Source organism: Drosophila innubila (genome assembly GCF_004354385.1).
Source record: "Drosophila innubila isolate TH190305 chromosome 3L unlocalized genomic scaffold, UK_Dinn_1.0 0_D_3L, whole genome shotgun sequence".
Taxonomy (NCBI): Eukaryota; Metazoa; Arthropoda; class Insecta; order Diptera; family Drosophilidae; genus Drosophila; species Drosophila innubila.
The window spans coordinates 18,230,634-18,250,872 of NW_022995376.1; the positions used below are offsets into that span (position 1 = coordinate 18,230,634).

Genomic DNA, 20,239 nt, shown 5'->3' on the forward strand with positions numbered 1-20,239 from the left:
ATTTTAGGCACAGAAAAGGATTTTAATGTACTTTGTCTTAAAAGCATTTATTGTTTAATAAGTGTTTGCTCTTGATACAAAGTCTTGTCGCCCATATATTGCACATAAATTTAGTTAAATAAGAAAATTTATATGACTTTTGCTACATTAATCTTAATTTTGAAACAAAGACTAATATTGTTTATTGCAAGTTGTTTTTCTTTTTAAAATTTACGTATTTTTCCATTGTCTCACAGAACCGTACGTCTATATTTTTGCATAAACAGATGTGGCAATAATAAAACAATATTAGCTTATTTTTTCATTTCAAATAGCAAAAGGGTAAGCAAATCAAACAGCTGCTCTTTTATTTAGCAGCAACTAATCAACCCCACAGCGATCTTGCCAGGCAAATATTAAAACTTAAGCAAGTCTGTTTCTAAGTAGATTGGGAATTATTCAAAAATATCTGTTGTAAAATTGAAGTTAACAACTGACCGACACTTGCCAATTTCGTATTTGGTCTGAGCTGAGAAAAAATTAACAATTACAAAATGAAATTGCACAAAAATATTTGGGCATATTAAAGACAACATGATTTGGCTGCTTGTACTAGAGATTTCCGCATGTTTATACCTAACAATAACCACAAATGTATAAATGTAAACAAATATGGCAGCCAACAATTGGCATTTTGTTTGTAGATACCACACAAAAATATGAGATGAGTCGAAGAATTTGCGAGCACTTGAACTTGAGATACAAGATTATCCAAACACAGACGTCACAGATTCGAAAGAAATTAATAACAAACATTAAGCTGTCGTATTATCAACATGTATTTAATTAAATTTGATTTATCATTTTTAAATTATTGTGTCTTTGCACCTCTTTTGCTCGCACAATAAAAAGTAAACAAAACACTCGAAACCAAGTAAAAATTAAAAAACGCGTCGAAAACGCGCGCGTTAGCGAAGCGAGTCAAAAAAGAGCGTTGAGACCGCGACAACCGCACCGTTACACAATTCAATTCTAACTGAACTCTGCGTCGGCGTCGTCGTCTGGTCTGGTGCCTCGTTGTGGCTGCTGTCGTTGTTGTTGTTTGTTGTCGGCGTCGCCGAACGACGCCGCCGCAGCCGAAGCGTTGCGTTAACGAAGCTCCCTCTAGCGCAGCTGAAAGAAAGCAAACAACAAGAACAGCGCGCGTCGTGGGAGACAACCAAACATTGAGAGAGCGCGTGAGCGCGTGAGAGCGTAAGTGGGAGAGCGCGAAGGGAGCAAGCAACGATAATGACTTGGCACTTGCTGCTGCTGCGGCTGCTGCTGACGCTACCGTTGCAGCTGCGTCAACCGGCAACCGCTTATTAGCAAACCGAATGCGTTGGCTTTTCTTTCATGTTTTCATTAACACAACGCACGTTGCACACGTGTGTGAGAATCGAGCTGCAACTTGGACGTTAATAAGTCAACAGGTAGTGCGCTTCGCTGCCTCACAGCGGAGTCGTGTGTGAAGTTCAGTGAAGTTGAGTGGCATCGAATAGAGCTGCAGATGGATTCGGGGGCATGGGAATAATTAATGACCGGCCGACATTGCATTTATTAGATGCCATTAGCCAAATGTAGCCCAGGGATGTTGCACGCCACGTTTCCGTTGCAGCAATGTGCGAGGGGGAAAGGCGGTCAAGGTCACAGTCAAGCGGCCAACTAACCAACTGGCAGCCACATTTATCAAGTGGCTGCGACAAGTTGCTTGTTTTGATTACCACATCCAACGGAATTAGTATAACATGCAACAAATTACATGTATGTATTTATAAACAAACGCGCAACTAAGTAGCAAAAAAGATCAATTGGTCTAGACTAGGGGTGACTGCAGGGGATTAGAAGAGGGGGGAACACATTGTCAGCAACCATAGAAAATCCATAAAGACAACACAAATGGCCCGTAAAAATATTATGATGCCTTTGAATGTTGCTCAAATCGCTGGCCAGTTGCCTTTCCCCTACCCTAATTGATGGGGTATATGCAACAGTACCAGTGTGTTTGCCACAGCGTATCTGATTACCCCCTTTGATACACATTTGTTGCAAGTTGGAGAAAGTCAAGGATGAAGCTTTTCGGAAATGGTCTGGATATGGAAAAAGCAAGTTTATAAAAACTAAGCGGGGTTTTTGGTTCAATTCAAGTAATTATATTGTTTTTGTGTTCACAGATAGTTTATAGATACTCATAATTTATAGATACTCAAATTTGAGTAAATATTTTATTAATCAATATTTTTATTGCTAATTCAGATTGGAACACACATTTTACTCTGTTAAAATTAAAAAGAATTTCGGTATTTTGAGATTTGGTTTATTAAGCTTTCTTACCTTCTTAAAATTATAAGTTTTTTACTGATACTATCAAAGTGTCATCTCTAGCTCAATTCACATGTAAATAACGCAACTAAAACTCACATCATTCAAATTGACAAAAATACATATTTTATTTGCACATAAAAAAAAATACTTGTAAATGCAGACAACCCTTTAGGATTGTCAAGTGTATGCGAATTTCGGTTTTGCAAATTTTTCCCCTACGCTTGTTATTTCTTTGCTGCTGCTCACTTGGCCAGCACTTTGGTAAATTTGTATATTTGCACTAAAAATATACAAACGTGAGCAAAGTGTTGAGAGAGAGAGAGAGAGAAGAGACAGAGGGACAGAGGGAGAGGAGTTGTGGCTATATGGGTGGTGATGAGTTGGGGATGATTGGTTGTTGGCCAAGTGTTTTCATTCATCGAAGTCAACAGACCCTCAAGACTCTCAGACACTGATAGACAGCACACGCGTTGAGGGGGACCAACTGTACAAATTTTCGCTGTGACGCCAGCAGAAGTCCCCCCTCCCCCTCCCACCTTTCGCCATACCCTCTAATAATGATCAGAGAGAAAAAGATAAAGATTCATTGCGTGCTTTGGGGAACGGGGCGTAATTTATGAGATTTTTGTTGTTTTTAATGCACAAATCGCGCACGCCGTAAACATTAATGATTAATTGGCTTTAATAGTATAGTGGAAGGGGCAGCAACAATATGAGCCATGTCAGCGAGTCTTGGCCAAGTGCTGGTTACGTACTCCCTACGTAGGTGTACTGAAGATTGATGACCCGCCCCCCTTGGTGTGGCAAAGAGAGTGTGCTCTTAATTAGAGGCACACGTTTGGTCAAGCCAAGCCTTACAAATTGCATACATTATTAACTCTTGGCCGAGATACAGAAAGTGAGAAGGCCAAGCAGTTGCCACAGCCCTGCCCTGCCCTGTCCCGTCCAGCTGCCGCCTGGCTGTCTATCAACTTGATAAGCAGCACCATTAAACAAAAAAAAATAAAAGTAATAATACGTTGAATATCTCCGTATTCGATTGCGAAACGCAAAACGTGACTTTGGCGACGCCGTTGATTAAGTAATTGATGTGGATATGCCGGAAAAAATGTTGACACTGCATAGCAAAAAATCTCATATGGAGGGCATACTGTAGAAATTGCATATCGAGCCTATTGGCTATGCAAAAAACGGAGAGGAAACTGTCGAGGCAATAAATATCTACCCTGATTGCGGAAGTGCATTGACAAAGCTGAGATATATATTATGCCTACAAAAAGTATTAAAAGGGAATTGAGATAGTATCATATCCAGTTCCAAGTTTCAATTTCACATTAATTTTACTTCAAATTATTATAGCACACTTTTAGGGTAATAGAAAATCAAAAACATGCATTTTGCGGAATTTGATGCTCAAGATATATTCGGAATAAATTTTAAAAATAACTTAAATTCCTTGAAGCTCTAATAAGCCTACACTTAGCTTTAATAAAAATAAAGAAACATATTACAACCACAATTATAATGATATTATCTAAACATTTCATATAGAGCATTTCCAGATAATTTGCAATCTTTTCAACATCTTTGAATCGATTGGAAAATAAACGCACACTTTGGTCGTGAGAATCAGTAGCAGAGGTAAATGAATAACATGTTTCTTCGCCAAAATAAACATATTATTTAAAAAAATTAGAAATAAGTTTTTCAACATGAGTTTATGACAGATTTATGATACTTTTTGAACTAATCGTTTATGTTTTAAAAACATTGGCTGCTTTAAAGAGATACAGATGGTATTTGAGTTTGTTCGATCTCTGTATAATCGAACTTGAAATTTTTTAATATTATTTATGAATGTCTAATAATTGAATTGTAATTATTAAAGTGAAATCCATTTATTTCCACGAACTTGAACTTAACTAGTAGTAGTATGTATGTATGGATATAATTTTGAATTACATTCATTTAATTCCATTTGGGCAAACCACAATGTTTATTACAAAGTCCATCTATCAACAGATTGGATGAGTCGTAAATATTGATCCAAAGCAATACGATTCGTGTGCGAACCTTACAAAAATTCATCTGTGCTCGTCCGATTGTTTGTTTATTTACCTGCCCGTCTATGATGATACATGTGGCTGTCATTTGCCGTTTTTAATTACAGCTGCCTTGAGGGAACACACAAACATCACAACATTAGACGAATAACACATATACACGCAGATATGTACATGTATATTACTTACAAGTACATTAAATACACGTATCTTGCAGATACATTTGACTCTGACTCGCTCTTGTCGCTGTACCAAATTGAGTCTGTTGCCTGCCGCCATTAAGGCCATCATTTTACAGGTAGCCAGAAAATGTTTTTAATTTCATTTATATAATATAAACGTTCAACTTTCGACTTGATTTGTGCACAAACATCACATGAGCGGGCCAAACGTTGATGTGTTTATTCTAGTTCCCAGTAAAATATCATTTGCCATCATCTTCAACTAAATTTTCGCCAAGTTTTTGTGCATTTCACCGATAAATGGTTTTTGTTTTTTATTTTTAATTTTTTGGGGCTTCAACTCGCGCCTGGCCGTCTATTTGTTTCTCTAGATATACGAGACAGCGGGACTAATTGGGTTTAATGGGGGGCACATTCGCTCTTGAGTGCGAATACATTTGGAATTGAGCCACACGATTTATTTGACACACAACTACAAACAAATTGCGTCAGATCGGTAAATTTACTATCAATCAGGCAATTACTTTTTTCTCTCCAAAATTCAGTGCTCTGTAATTTGAAAATCGCAAAATGTATTCACTTGAAATGAAAAATATCATCAATAAACATACAAAATATTCGAAATGAGTGCGAAAATATGCAAAACAGCAGCTAAAAATCGACAGAATTCAAAGCGATTTTTCATATTTTACATTTGCCAAAAGATTGATGATCAATTAAAATACTTTTCGGCATTTGCCGACGAAATTCATTCCATCATAATTATCGCACAATAACTCATAAAATAAATTGCGCCCGTGGCTGTGCCAAAGTGTCGGACTTCCATTAACTATAGATGAATAACTAGCGATGGACGATTGAAACTTGTTAAGATTGACCAAATAATCTTTAACGATCACAAATGAATGTATTCATTCCAGTAAACTCGTAAATAAAAGATGAATATTGTTAAACTTTTGAAACTCACCGCTCTTCGTACTGTTTATCTAAGCTGCCGAGAGATGGCGTGTTGGTAAACACAAGTGTCGATGATTTCTTACGTCTGATGGCCATGTGACGTTCACGTGTCGGAAACTTTGGCTGTTTCTTGACCAACACTGGCTGCACTTCAAACACATCACATGACGTCGCTGGCGGCGACGCCGACGCCAACGGCGACGCCAACTGCAACTTAAGCTGCATATTTTTGTAACCAGCACGACGACTTTAAAATGTAAACAAATGTAAGCAATGACAGCAGTTGACAGACTGCTAAGCTATCTATAGCGGTCATAAATAATGCGTGTGGCAGATACCGATAAGCAACACACATACATACATATGTATGTACATATGTACAGTTAGTCAAGTAAGTTTTTTTACATAATTAAAAATTTACACAATTTTTTTGCAAAAATAAATTATTTATTTTTTATTTATTATTTTATTTCTTATTTTATTTAATAATATTGTTTAAGGGTTTTGGAAGAAAGAATATATTCTTATCGAATTTAAATATTTAAATAAATAAAATAACAAATATGTGTGTTTATATTTTGTCAAAAGACATTCTTGACTAACTGTATATATATACACACGTGCTCTCACTTGTATTGACAAACAGAGCGAAAGAGACCAAAAAAAAAAAGAGAGAGACAGATCAAAAGAGAGCGAAAGCTTCTCTCAACTGATAACCTCGCGCAGAGACAGAGTTAACAAATGAAATTTTTCGACTAACTTTATGCACCTGCACAACGAGTAACTAACGAAGCGAATTCAACGGCAGCGGATCGTGTGGGCAACGCGCAAACGATGAAAAACAACTGTTTAATTTGCAAATAGTGCCAAAGCCGAGAATTGAGCGTGAGTCAAAATACGAAAATACGAACAAGTAGGCACAGCAGAAGAAGCAGCTACGAAGCTCAAAATCGAGCACGAAGCGCCGTTCGCCGTTAGGCAACGTCGGCTGCATAATAACAATTTTAATAGGCGAAGTATGAATAAACAAGAGGCAGACCTTCGTCAGTCAGTCAGTCTCTCAGTCAGTCAGTTTTACTCAATGTCAGGCGTTGGCCCTAAGTTCCCAATAAAAGTGCTTGTAGAAAACTGCACGCTTTGAACTTGAGCTGAACCCGAAAGCTGAGCGCCAATTGCAACATTTCAATGGAAGCATACACTCATCATACCCAAGCGCTTAATGCCGCAATCGGAATCAATTTAAAGCTAAAGCTCCCAAAGTCAAATAGAATTGAGAGCACGCTGCATAGTAAAAGAGACAAAGACCAAGAGCACAAGAAAAAGCAAGTCAAGGTCTTTAATTACACTTTAATTGCCCATGCAGCAAGTGAAGCGAACAGCACCCGAACCGAGTGACAAGCCGAACGACGAGCCGAACGATGAGCCGAGTGACGATCGAACTGAAGCTGGCAATATGGAGATAGCACGATCGCACTCAGCGGGTTGTCGTGTTACGTCCCCCTGCGATCAGTACAAAAAGTTTGCCTATCATGCTGAGTTTTTTATGGGATAGATAATGTTCTTGTTATTGTTTTTTAGAAGTATTCACAATAGCAATTTAATAGACATTTTGGTATTTCAACTATTCCATTTAATGCATGAAATCTTTTCTCATATTATAATTTAACATCTTACTGTCTTCACCTGCAAAATTCAGCTGACAATTTTAATATATGCCTTCATTAATTTAACTAACTCCTGCGCAATAAAAATGAATCTGTTTATATTTATAAAATGGCTCTATTTATTTATTTTAATTTCGTATTTATGTCCAATATTCATTGATATTAAAGTCAACCAGACGTCCATAAAGTAAAACATAAAACAAGAACAAAACAAATTAATTATAGCAAAATATATACCCGCATAGAAAAGTGTGTGGTGATTACAAATTAAATAAGCTAAAAACCCGAGCAGTTAAAATGAAACGCGTATACGCCCCATATATCATCAAAAGTTGCGATTACGCATTCGCCCCGTTGCCCCCGACTCAATGAATTTGGCGAGCGGCCAGCATCGAAATGAAAATGCAAACAAAACCGCAGTTAGACAAAGGAAAGCAGAACAGTCAGACAAACTAATTTCACAAATTAATAGCGTAATTTGAATTTGTGGTCGGAGAGCGTTAAGTGTTTTTGCCAATTTGCAAAACGATTTACATTCTAATTTGCATTCTTTTTTTTACGCAGAATTGCATAATTATTTGCATACTACAATTAAATGTGCATCAATTGCCTCATTAACAGATCCATAAAAATGCTATCTAACTAAATACATTTAATATTTGTTTTGTTGTGCAACACCATAATTTATTATTGCATGCCGTTGCACTTTGTCATCCCATTTTTGGCCAGAATTCGCCCACAGACGACGCCTTCAGCTTTGCGGCTTTACCGTTTAATTCAACATTTTGTTTTTCTTTCAAGTTTTATGATCAAAATATTTTTGGCAACGACTACCGATGATTTTTGCCAACGATGACGCATTATTTATTTATCTTTTGGCTAAGAGAAATGGCCACATGTACGGGACTGTTGATTGGGATGAGGGTGGTGACAGGAGGCGTGGGAATATTGCCAAAAATATTGATTTGATTTTAAATATCGCATTTTTCGACTAACGTATTTATAAATTACGGACATGAGTAGTGCCAGCGCCATCTAGCGACAGTTTATTATAACTAAAACGCACAAAAGCTTTCGGAAAGCTTTTACAGTGGTGTCCGAAATATTGTGACGGCTCGTTTAAAACCTAGCGCTCAATATTATATTAGATTTTCAAATAAGAAATGGAACAGTTTTTGAACGTAAGTTTACGTCACGTATACGCAATATTTGTATTTTTAATTAAGAAAATAACTTTTACTCACCTCCAGTCGTGGGCCGCAAAACCGGGACACTCTGATTTGCATAGCTCACAGCGAACACCGTCGTCGACTTCGCGAATAATGACACCCTGTAATTAGTCATTTTTAATTGGATTATTATATATTGTACGGCTATATACCTATATAACGGTAACTTAATAATTATAAAGGGGATATTTTTAAAAGAGAATTGATTGATGAACTGCAATATACCCTATACATAAACAACAAACACTTTTTGCTAAAAATCATAAATGGTGAAGAATTATTATAAGATAATTTTCTTTACGAAAAGGATATCTATATATTTATTTAAAGTGTTTGTACAGGCCAAACCGCTTGACGTGCAACCTTGACGTTTAAGCACAACATACCTAATTGCTTTATAAAATTTTATTATTTAATTGCCTTTTCTGTCTAGAACACTCAGTTTTTCTCTATGCAGAGTATTTAAGCGTTTTACAAGTACACAACTTAATTTGTATTTTGTGCATTTACGCGTCATTGCGCCATGTGCTTATTCTGTGTCTCCCTTTTAACTGGTTTGAGATGCAGATACAGATACAGATGCAATTGCAGCAATTGCAAGGCTCCGAAGTCCGCATGAGATACACTGCCAGAGAGGTCAACAGTCAGAGAGGCTTAGCATAGCCAAATGACTGCAGCTTTGCCTTCTGCAGGCAAAACCAGCGACACTTGTTCCAAAATTACACCAAAATATATGTAGGACAACAACAAACAAACAACAAACAACAACTTGGCACGTTTCCATTCCGATTTTGGCCATGTTTCTTTGTCTTTGTGTGAGTGGAAAAGCGAGTGTGGCGTGTGTGTGGACTGTGATGTGTTGTGTGTATTGTGGCTGACAAACTGCAGCAAAATTTGCAGTAATATATTTTTAAATTTTTTTATTTTTTTTGTTGAATGACTTTTTGCATCTGATATTATTATTCAGGTTGCGGAGGAGCAGGATGCGGCAGGTCCTTTGAGTGCATTCGAAAATTGAGCTCCTCTTTTTAGCGTCACTCCCTTTGACCCTTTGTGGGCAAAGGCAATTGTCGAATCCAACGATAATTGTGACACGTCGCGTACTGAAAATCGATGCTGACCCAGTTCAAAGCCAACTTGGCTGTTTGGTTGTCTGGTTGGTTGGTTGGTTGGATAGATGGATGGATGAATGAATGCGAATGGGTGACAAAGCCTGTAGACAATGGCGCATACTCGACTGACGGATGCGGCATTAAGTTGCAAGTTGACTACTCAAGTGAACAAATGTTTGACTTCCACTTAACTCCTCCAACTCTGACTTCTGACTTCTGTCTTCTTTCTTTTGTTGTTTGCAGTCCAGATAGATTAATGATGTGCCAATTAAGCACATGACAATGACAATAAATCTATAATGCATTCTCGATTCATCAGCTGTCGCATCTCTCAAAATAGCGAAAGTTTTCCACTTTGTTTCGCAATTTGCTACAAAAACACACAACAAAACATTTACATATTCCAACAAATTAACGCAGATGACATTAGCAAATTTTGGAGCTGAAATCAGCTGAAACCATATAGGGGAAACACCAGCATCATTTAGCGCTGACTCTTGCCAAAAATATTATTAATAGCCAGATAATTATAATTTCATATGAGAGCGAAACAAACTCAACACAAACAATACAATTCTATGGAAAGATTTCACATTTCATTAAAGTTATCAACAAAAAGTCAACCAATCTAATTAATTTCTATTTAATAAATTAAGTAGGATCTATTTTAACAAACAACTGATCAAATTACAGATCATAAGCAAGGGAAAACCCCTTACTACCGCTTACAAATTACGTTCAAAGCAAAAATCATATGAATAACAAACAAATTAAAGTATAACAAAAAATGTAAATATATGTAATGTAGTTTGTGGTTCTATAATGATGTCATACGAGTCGAGTTTTATCAACTACAAATCCTATTTGGAATGTAAATAAAAACTGTCCAAAAATGCGCTGGGAAAATAATGTTGTTGAATTTACCATCTGAAGTGGGACATGTTGGTTGCATATAAACTATATCGGCTAATACGAGTGAATGGGAATGAGAACTAGTTCTACCCACAGACATATATATATATACAAATATAAAGACAGTGACAGTTCACGCCCACGCACTTGATCCAAAGTTCTGGGCAAACAAATTTGAGAATTTGTATCTGTATCTATGTATATGTAGCTGAATGAGCTGCTCAGTCAACTTTAAGATACATTTTCAAACTATGACGCTATGCCGAGACTGTTGACTGTTTGTCTACACTTTGAAATATAAAAATAAAAATTTAAAATACAAAAAAAAAAGAGTCCGTATGTCGTCGGCAACAACAGCTCAAAAAACCGGCTTTAAGTTACTTGGAAAACAATCTACGTTTGAGCCACATATCGTTAAAAAGCAGCAGAACAAGAGAACCCGTAAGTGTTTGTTTATTGCAAAACACACAAAGAGAAAATTAACAGAAACAACAATAATATATAAAACGAAAAAATAGCAGACTTTAAATACGGAATTAACAGAATTACAGAAGTCGAAATTGTCGGTTCTGGTTAAGTGTCTCTGATTTCGTTGGTTTTTGGTGTTGGTTTGTCGAAAAATTCGCATTAATTAACACGACTTTGGGCTGCAGTTGAAGATAATGATGATAATGATAATGATGATGATACTCGTCTTTAACCTGTTTGCCGACCCACGCAATAGATCTCCTTTCAGCCCATAGAGTCACACCTAAGCGAGGTTACGACTCCAAGTTTACATTACATTTATTTTTCACAGTCTAGTTAAGATGCCTCACACAGAAAATGGCTTAAATGCCTTATTTCAAATGCGTTGTAACAACAAAAACAACAACAACTGCCAAGTATATTTATGTAGTTCAAGATCATGCGTAGATCAGCGACTAACACTTGTTGTTGTAGTTTAAGCCAAGTTTAGCTGATGACTTCTCTGGCCTGAGCTCAATGAGCGAATTGTTTTTGGCCATAGACTAAACAGCCACTGGCCCCGTTGTGGCCACATTAGAAAGTGAAATATGTTGGCAAAGCTTAAAGTGATATTAGAGCAGTGATTTGCTAATTAGTAGTTAACTAAGAGCTGCTGAAGAAACTAAGAAGTGCAGAGAGAAAGGCCATCGATTTGCAGAGTGACAGTTCTTTCTTAATAGAGTCTAAGTTTTTTAAACAGTTTCTGTTTATTTCTTGTGTTGATATTTTGTTTATTTCTTTTTTTTGTTTCTCCAGAAATAAAATTGACGGTTTAATGATGTGCAATTCAAAGGAAATGTATACATTAATAATAATTGTGCAAAAGGTGTTAGGTCAATTACCTTTTTATAAGCAAAGCTCATTGAAAATTAACGATAGAGGTATTGCAGCATTGTGTAAATATTTAATTGAGCATATAACCTTTGGAATGCAGTCTTCCTGTATTCTAAAAATTGCATACCTATCGGGTATTAAACACAGAGGTTACCAAAAAAAAAAAGGAATAAACAATGTGAATCAGGCAATTAAAAATTGGCGCCATCAAGTGATTGTTGTTAAATTTTTTATAACTGAACACAGGGTATTTCATAGTCGACCCCTTAGACATATTCTCCTACTTTCAACAATTTTTTTTTTAAACAGAATAAAATTATGTATTTAAAATTTAAAAAGAAATTGCAATCCAAATATGGTTGAAATGTTAAATTTGTTAAGCAAATCAATGCGGGCTTAATAAGTATGAATCATTTTTGGCTTAACTCATACTCATATTTGGCGCGATTCATTTATTCACCCATACGAATACTCAGACTGTTTGTTTGTTTTCCAGATTTCAAAAGGTGCACCGAAACCCAATCAAATCTCATGTTGACGTCATTTTTTATTGTTATTTCTGCGGGACAATTTATGCCGTTAGGCGTTAAGAATTGTCGTAACCAAATACGGCCATAATAAGCGCATCTCCTTAAGCTTTCTAAAGTAACTAAACCCCCCACCCAAGACCAGAATATGGTATATGGTATATGGTATATGAAAATGAATTCTCATCACGTAACGCTCGCCCATTTCAATGCACAGTCAGTCAGACGAGACTTGGAATCTCGTTCGGATATTATTTACCAAAAATACAAATCAAGTTGGAATGAAAATTAAATTTAATATTACGAGTATAATATCTCAAGATTTTTAACGTCGACCCCAAAAATAATTAACACCTCAATAAAATATTGTACAATATTGGGTCCGAATTTGAGATTCGATTTTCAATGGATATGTGAGTAACTACATAAATGAATGAGTGTTTACTTTAGCATGTGCGTTCCACTTATTTTTTTGTTAATGGCCCTGCAACTACTTAAAGCCGTGCTTGTTACCAAATGATTTTGGCCACGGGCAATGCCAACAAATGATAATTATCAATTTACACAACACGCCGATTTTCTGTATTTCTTTTTTATCTCTGTATCATTTTCTGTGTATTTATTCGCATTTATTGGTTTCATTTGTTTACTTAATTATAATTATTTTACATACAACGCACATGGGGAAAGAATGTGGAGAGAAGACATTTCGACTGTACACAGATATCAATTGTTAGCACAATTTGTAAAGAAAATAAATAATATTCACTATAGTACGTCCCACGGTTCTGCATGACGCAAGAGGTGTCGCTTAACTCATATGATCAGCAATCGGTTATTTAACTAGAGATGGGCACGTGTCACGAAGCTCAGTATATTTAGTTTAGTACCAACTCTAACAATGAAAGCGCTTTTAATTATTTCTACTGTTTGACATTGTTTTTAAGCAATCGAAAACCGTTTTATCTGCTACAAATCTCAAGATTCTTTGATAAACATAGATATATACTTCATTATTAATTTATCCCTATTTTTTTTGACAATTCTTGTCTTAAGAATCAAGTTTGATCTGAGACTCTGAAATACGTAACGTTTTCGAAACTTTTTCTAAGCTATTATAAAATATCTTAAGATTCTTTGATTTTTGTGAAATAAATCTACACACTTTTTCAATACTTTTTAATACCTTACAATCTTAAGATACTCTGCCTTAAATTTTTGCTACCTCAAAAAGAGCTTTTACTCAGTAAAGAATATTTTCTTTAAAGTTATTATGTCGGATTCTTTAGTATCTTGTTACTTTTTGTCTATAAATTTGAAATTATTTATTTTCGACTATTGCAACGTGTCGTGTCACGCGCTCATCTCTAGATACTAGCACATGTGCTGAGCAAACAACTATTGCTTTATTTGTCAAAGCCGATCGCGGATCAGTGAGTATCTTGATCTTTTGATCGTTCGTTTCGTTCGAGTGTATTCGAATATATTCGATCTAACGCCATGGAATCTTGATGGGAGAACGATTGCGTCGTTGCGCGGGGGCGGGGGCGTGGGCGTGGGCGGCAACGACTCTTGGCGACGGCTGATCGCGACGCCCCCAATTGGCACTGGAGACGCCCACGTTGGAGACTCGAGAACTGGACAATGGTTTGCCGACGGTGATCGCTGTAGTTGCAGGTGCATTGTAGTGACCGCCAAAGTAGGTGGCAGAAGGTGGTTGTTGCTGTTGCTGTTGTTGTCGACTGCTTGGCTTGTTGCCGTAGAGTTGCACGCGGGTTGGGGCACGTCCTCGAGCTGGAGCTGAAGCTGAAGCTGGAGCGGCAGACAATTTGCTCTGCTCGCTGCCAATGTGCACGAGGGTCTGATAACGACCACTATTCCGTTGTGGTTGTGGTTGCTGATGGTGCTGCTGGGCATGTGGCATGCCACCAAAACGTGTGGGTGAGTGTTGAGCCTGTTGGCGATACCATTTGGCAGCTCCTGGGCCATGCAACGGCTGTCGTGCCACGCTGTTGGCCAACAGACGCTGTGCATAGTACTCTGTGGTCGGCATGGGCTTGGCCACGCCCACCGGCACTAGACGGCCGGGTGAGTGCGGCAATATGGAGTTCTTGATCTCAATGCGTATGGAGGACGTTGGCGGCGTCGGTGACGGCGACACATGACGCAATGTGGGCTGTGCCACGCGAAAAGTCTCATTGCGTTTGACGGGCGAGCGGGTGGCGGAGCGTGAGGGGCGTTCCCGCAGCGGCGAGCGCGACTGTGGGCGATAATTGTCATTCTCAAAGACCAGAAAGTCCGGCCGGTTCTCCTTGGCCTCGGCACGGCTATTGCTCGGCGGCGCCACAGGCGGTGGCACCTCCACAAACCAGGCGGGATTGTGTGGCGTCTCCTTTTGCTGTTGCAGCAAGCGATCGCGAAACGATTTGCGAAAACTGCTCAGTGTGACCGTTTTGTACTTTTCCTTTTCATCCTCCTCGAGCAGATCGTCATTGGAGTGGGTTTTCAGCTGCTCCAGTTGCTCTCGCAGATGCGTTGGAGTTTTACTCTTGCGATAAGTGCTGGAATCAAAGCTGCCAGTGCTGGAATTGGAATTCGAATTGGAATTGGAGCACTGACTCGACTGGCGTTGCACTGCAGCTTCAGCTGACTGTCTGCCGGACTTGAGGCTGCTCTGCTGCTCGTAGAGGAAATTAAATGGGTCCGAGTGTGCATCATAGTCCAACATGCGATCCCCATCACTGCGCCACTTGTAGTAAGTATTTGTGGCCGAATCACTGGGATGATGCTCATAGCTGGCCACCTCCTCCGGCGAGGGTGTCTTCTTGCGCTTGGTAAACGTGCTGAATTTACTAAAAACTTTCGACTTTTTGGACTTTTTCTCCAGCGTGCTGCTGTTGGAGTCTGTCGGACGCTGTTGTTCCTCATCGGAGCCATGCAATATAAAGGTGTCGCCACGCTGCAATGTTGAACTCGTGGTCGAATCCCGTCGAGAGCTGATCACACTCGCCGGTCGGGAGCCACAGCTGCGCACTGGCGTCGTGTCGCGGGACGAGCTCTTTCTCGACGACGTCGCCGATGCCAACGATGAGCGAATGTTGCGAAAAAATGACATCTCGAATTAACCTTGAGCAATCCGCCCCGGCGGCGTCAAGCAAAACTACCGACAAAACTGACTGTCTGTCTGTCTGTCTGTCTGTCTGTCCGTCTGTCTGTTTTGTATGTTTGTCTGTTCAAAGTCTAAAAGCGACTCTCGTTCAAGCTTCGCTTTTTCTCACTTTTTCTTATAAATTTTTGCGTTTACGATTCGCGTGCGGCGCTGTCAACTGCCACGGAGCAACTGAATCAACGTATGAGCCAATGAGCGGGGCATTAACTTCAGTTATTACGCGGATCACTAGAATTTCTGTAGCTTGACGTTCGGGTATTTTTTTTTTTTGTTCACGATCTTGCCATTCGTTTCACTCGTTCGTTGCGTCGCTTGTTTGTCATATTTTCTCTATTTTGTTTTGACCAATTTGGCGTATACTTAACGTCATCATCATGTTTATTATTATGGCCATAACATCTAACGCTTTGTGTCTGTATTTCTCTGCGTAGCTCGACAGCGCTGTGCGTAGGCGTTTCACATAAAGTTAATTGAGGTTTCGGGTTCGACTTGTAACTTATTTCGTAATTTATGCACCAGAAAGCGCTCTAATTAGTTATCTGGCACGGGGCATCAACAGCTCATTTAACGCATTAGCGTTTAGCAGACAATGCAACACTAACCACCACAACAACAACAACAACAACAGCAACTGCACACACTAAGCGACAACAACAAAAGCAACACCTCAGTTGTGACCATTTGCCTTTGTTTGGTTGACTGTTTGAAGTGCCAACTAAGCAGTTTCCGTTCTTTACCAATAAACCTGCACAGTGGTTCAAGTCTCACAAATAAGTAGTCAAATATTGAAAATTTACCATCCACAAATATAAATTTTAAGTCAATCTCTCTTTCAGCTTATTTACTAGTCACAGTTAGTTTTCAATAAAAGTTTTACCATTTTTTTTCTCAGTTTTTTTACTTTTCAATTTAAGTTGAGCTTATTTAATTATGTAATATTTCTGTTTAGTTTTAGTTGTACAGGAAGTTCACTTAATTTTTGTACATTTAATTTTTGTTAATTTTACAAAAAATAGCTCATTTTGTACTGCTAAGCTAATTTTTTTATTTATTCCTCTTTGAATTTATTTCCTATATAAAGAAATCAAAAAGATACTTTAATTTTGTAATTAAAAACATGGTATTTTAAGCACACATTTTTTAGGACTAAAAAAAAATTGAAATCAATTTAGTTAAAATATGTAATTAAGATAATTTGATACTATTGACCTTAAACCGTTTTGCAATGTCCAAATAAGATCTCACTTAACTAACTGCAAGATATTTTACATAAAATGCTTAGAAATTATTGCCAAATCATGCATAAAATATGAGATAATCAATAATTGGACTATTCAAAATCTGGTAAGAGAGTATCTACTTATTTAAGCAACAACAAGAGTTAGAGTGAAAACCTTTATAAATATCGAACTATTACAATTATATATTTGGCTCGTGAACTATTTTTATTTTCAAAAAGATTTCACATTTATTACTTAGTTTTGACCACTGTGCGGCGGTGTGCTCGTAGTCTACTCTGAATTTATCGATGGCTTTTGATGGCTTTGCCGAGATGCTAGACGTCTCATTGTTCGCCTTAATGAGTGATTGAGTTTCGTGTGCGCACTTTTGTGTCATTTGATTTGTTTCGCTTCCGATTCCGCCAAACTTATGCGAGTCATTAGATTGTATCTGTATCTTTTTATACTTGTACAAGTGCGAATAGCCTTTTGATTGCAGTAGCAGCAATCGCAGCTGTTCGCATTTAATTATTTACGATGACTTAACGAATAAAATACGCAAGCGACTCCACGTGTTTTATTCCCACATGAATATTAACTATTGCATAGCAATATTATATCGACAGTTATATTCCCTTTTCTGAATCAATGGCATAAACAAATAGAATTCGAAATTGTATACCGCAAAATAAGCTGACCATAAATTAAAAATTTTGTTGCCTACTTTCCGGCATGCTGTTTGACATTAAAAGCAGCTGCCTAAAAGTAGGCAATGAAAATTCTTTGCAACTTGTTTGAAATTGAATAAATTTGAAAATTTACTAAATAAATATTTAGAAATGTAGTCATGTGAAAAGATGGAAGATGGAAATGGTGGAAGGGGTTAGGGGCAACTAGCAGCCTCTTTTATAAAGTACAAGTCATGTACACACTTCTTGGCAATCTAAAATCACAGCGGGCGGTGGAAAAAAGTTCACGCCATTTGCAGAATCATAAAAACATGAATACTCATAGACACACACATACTTGGGAGAGCTGTGTACAAAAACTTAGAAAAGTTTCATAGAATGTTTGGTATACAACTTTTGGGGTAAACCTCGTAAGCTCTTGCAGAACGATTTTGTTGAATTGTTGGCCTGCCACATGCCTCAAGCCTCAAGCCTCACGCAGCAGTGGGTCAAAATACCACACAACACCAAAGAATTATTATTACGGCAAAATGTTTATTATGTAGAACAACTGAGTGTTGGAATGGGAATATGCAATAAATTTGTTTATGCGAATTGTTTGGATTTTTGTTTAATCTTTAACAAAATAATAATAATTCAAATCAGATGGAAAAGAAGCAAATAAGTGTGTTATTTGGAAGCTAATTTTGACGAAGTGTGAAAAATGGGCAAAAAACTATATCAGATGATGATGTTAACAAAACTAAATTTAATAAAAAAAAATATTTTCTTATTTTCTAAAAAATATAAAAAGAGAAAAGTAACTTTGAAGTTTTTATTTTTTAACTGCAATAAACATTGCTTAAAAGTTAACTTTATTTCTCTCCTGGGCATAATTAAATGTATGTTTGACTATAGACATGCACACACACATTTTTAACTATACATGTTACTGAACAAAATAGAAGCAATTTGTTGTGAAAAGCCCATCCAAAAATACCCGTAAGTGGACCTTGAGGACCCCAACAAAGTTGTTTCACTGTCGTTATTTATGTATGAAATGGAAATGGAAAAGGAAAAGGAAAGTGTGCAGGCACTCCAATAAACATGTATTTGTGTCCCACGAGATACAATTGTATCTTCGTTTCGATAATGGCCAATGAGCATTTGACATATTTTGTATGCATTTTGTCCACAACAAGACGCACATGTGACGACCATTTACGAATGCGAGTAATATTATTTATCAGCTATTAAGTCATACCCCACACAAACACAGACATACACACACACACACACAAAAAAAACACTCTCACACACACTTTTACTCGCAATGACAGCTGTTGGTGCCAATGTCAGGCAACAAAAGGCGGCAGCAGCAGATATTCCCATTCATGCCCCTCATCCAATGGCAACAACAAGCACAACAACAACAGCAACAACGAAAAGCTTCAAATAAGCCAAATCATGGGTGGGTGTTGAAATTGAAAAACTGTGAATAGATTGTTGTTGCTATTGTTGCATTCTGTTTATCTGTCTTGATATTTATGTGCACATTTAGCACAATTAAAAATTAACACACACTCACACACACAGCCTGCCAATGACAAGCACACACACACACACTCGCACAACAATGCCAGCAATGAAGCAATAAATGAAACCAAAAATCAAACACACACCACATGGACAATATGTCAGTCTGTCCGTTAGTCCGACACTCTGTCCGTCTTGCTGTCCCTCCATGCTTTAAGGAAGTGGGCGAGCGTGTTTTTACAGTTATGAGCAGCGGTCTGCACAGCTGGCCACTCAGCCATCCAGTCAGCTAGTCTCCACGGGCCACCACAACCACACCAGTCAGAGTCACAGCCTCAGCCACAACTACTCTACCTACGACTAGACTCCAGACTCTGACTCTCTCTCCAGCTCTCCAGCGGCAGCTTCAGCAGCAATAGCAACAACAACAACACGAAACGTGACCGGTTGCCGGCGGTGCACGTAACAACCGGCGCACAAAATAGACCATTGTAAATACCGATAGTAACAAGCGAGGGTGGTTCAACTAATTTCAATGGATAATGAATAAAATATGGAGTTGCAAATCCTTGGAAAAATTGAGATCTTACTTAATATTTTCTTTTTTCTTTCCCTTTTTTATACATATTTACAATTTTTTTTTAATTACATTAATTTATTTGACGCCAACTAAAAGTCGACAAGCAATAGCTCAAAATTTAATATAAATTTTGAAAATATGTTTAAAAAATTAATAGTACAGTTTTTTTTAAATTAATAATAATAGTTAAAATATACTATTGAAGTTTAACAAAGGACATTTCTACAGACCTTAAATTCATTTATAATTTTTATACAAGCTTTAGTTTAAAATTTTATATAAATTTAGGAAATATGCTTAATTGATGAATTAGTAGCATAGTTTAAATATAAAAATAAAGTTTAACCGAGAAAATTACTGCAGGCCTTTAATTCATTTATAAAATTAAAACTTTTCTTTTTTGTAATTTAATGTTTACTAAAATTTAAAAATATTTCAAAGTATATGGAAATTATATATTCTGTATTTTCCAATACCATCAATTACTGTATATGATAACAACTTAGAGAAAGCTTTTACCTTAGAATTCATTAATATAGTTTAATATATTGTTTTAAAATAATCTGCCTTTTGATCGCTTATAATTTGCGTTGCTAGTTGATATGGAAGTTCTTATGAATGATCTAATTAGATAGAGAACTGTGATAAACGCCTTTGTATTTTCATAAATTTTCATAAATTTCTTTCTAATTATAATTTTTTGTATATTTGTATATTTTTTAAATATCTAATGAAA

The 20,239-nt window shown here is 37.2% G+C and overlaps 2 protein-coding genes across 4 annotated transcripts in view; both read right to left on the bottom strand.

Moving 5' to 3' along the window:
- Nucleotides 1-20,239, bottom strand: part of LOC117789066 (four and a half LIM domains protein 2-like) — a 57,987-nt gene that overhangs the window by 30,006 nt on the left and 7,742 nt on the right. Inside the window, exon 3 of one of the 3 annotated variants that reach the window (XM_034628082.1) lies at nucleotides 8,454-8,539. In XM_034628082.1, the coding sequence (XP_034483973.1) occupies nucleotides 8,454-8,539 (86 nt within the window). Of the gene's footprint in view, nucleotides 1-867; nucleotides 1,014-5,555; nucleotides 5,799-8,453; nucleotides 8,540-20,239 lie in introns of those variants that run through there. The other 2 variants (XM_034628081.1, XM_034628083.1) reach the window with 2 other exon arrangements.
- Nucleotides 12,806-16,131, bottom strand: LOC117789067. The gene has a single exon (XM_034628087.1). The coding sequence runs from the start codon at nucleotides 15,443-15,445 to the stop codon at nucleotides 13,823-13,825; it is 1,623 nt and encodes a 540-aa protein (XP_034483978.1). The 5' UTR covers nucleotides 15,446-16,131; the 3' UTR covers nucleotides 12,806-13,822.

Coding starts and splice junctions, on each gene's coding strand:
- LOC117789067 (XM_034628087.1), bottom strand. CDS start 15,445: ATGTCATTTTTTCGCAACATTCGCTCATCGTTGGCATCGGCGACGTCG.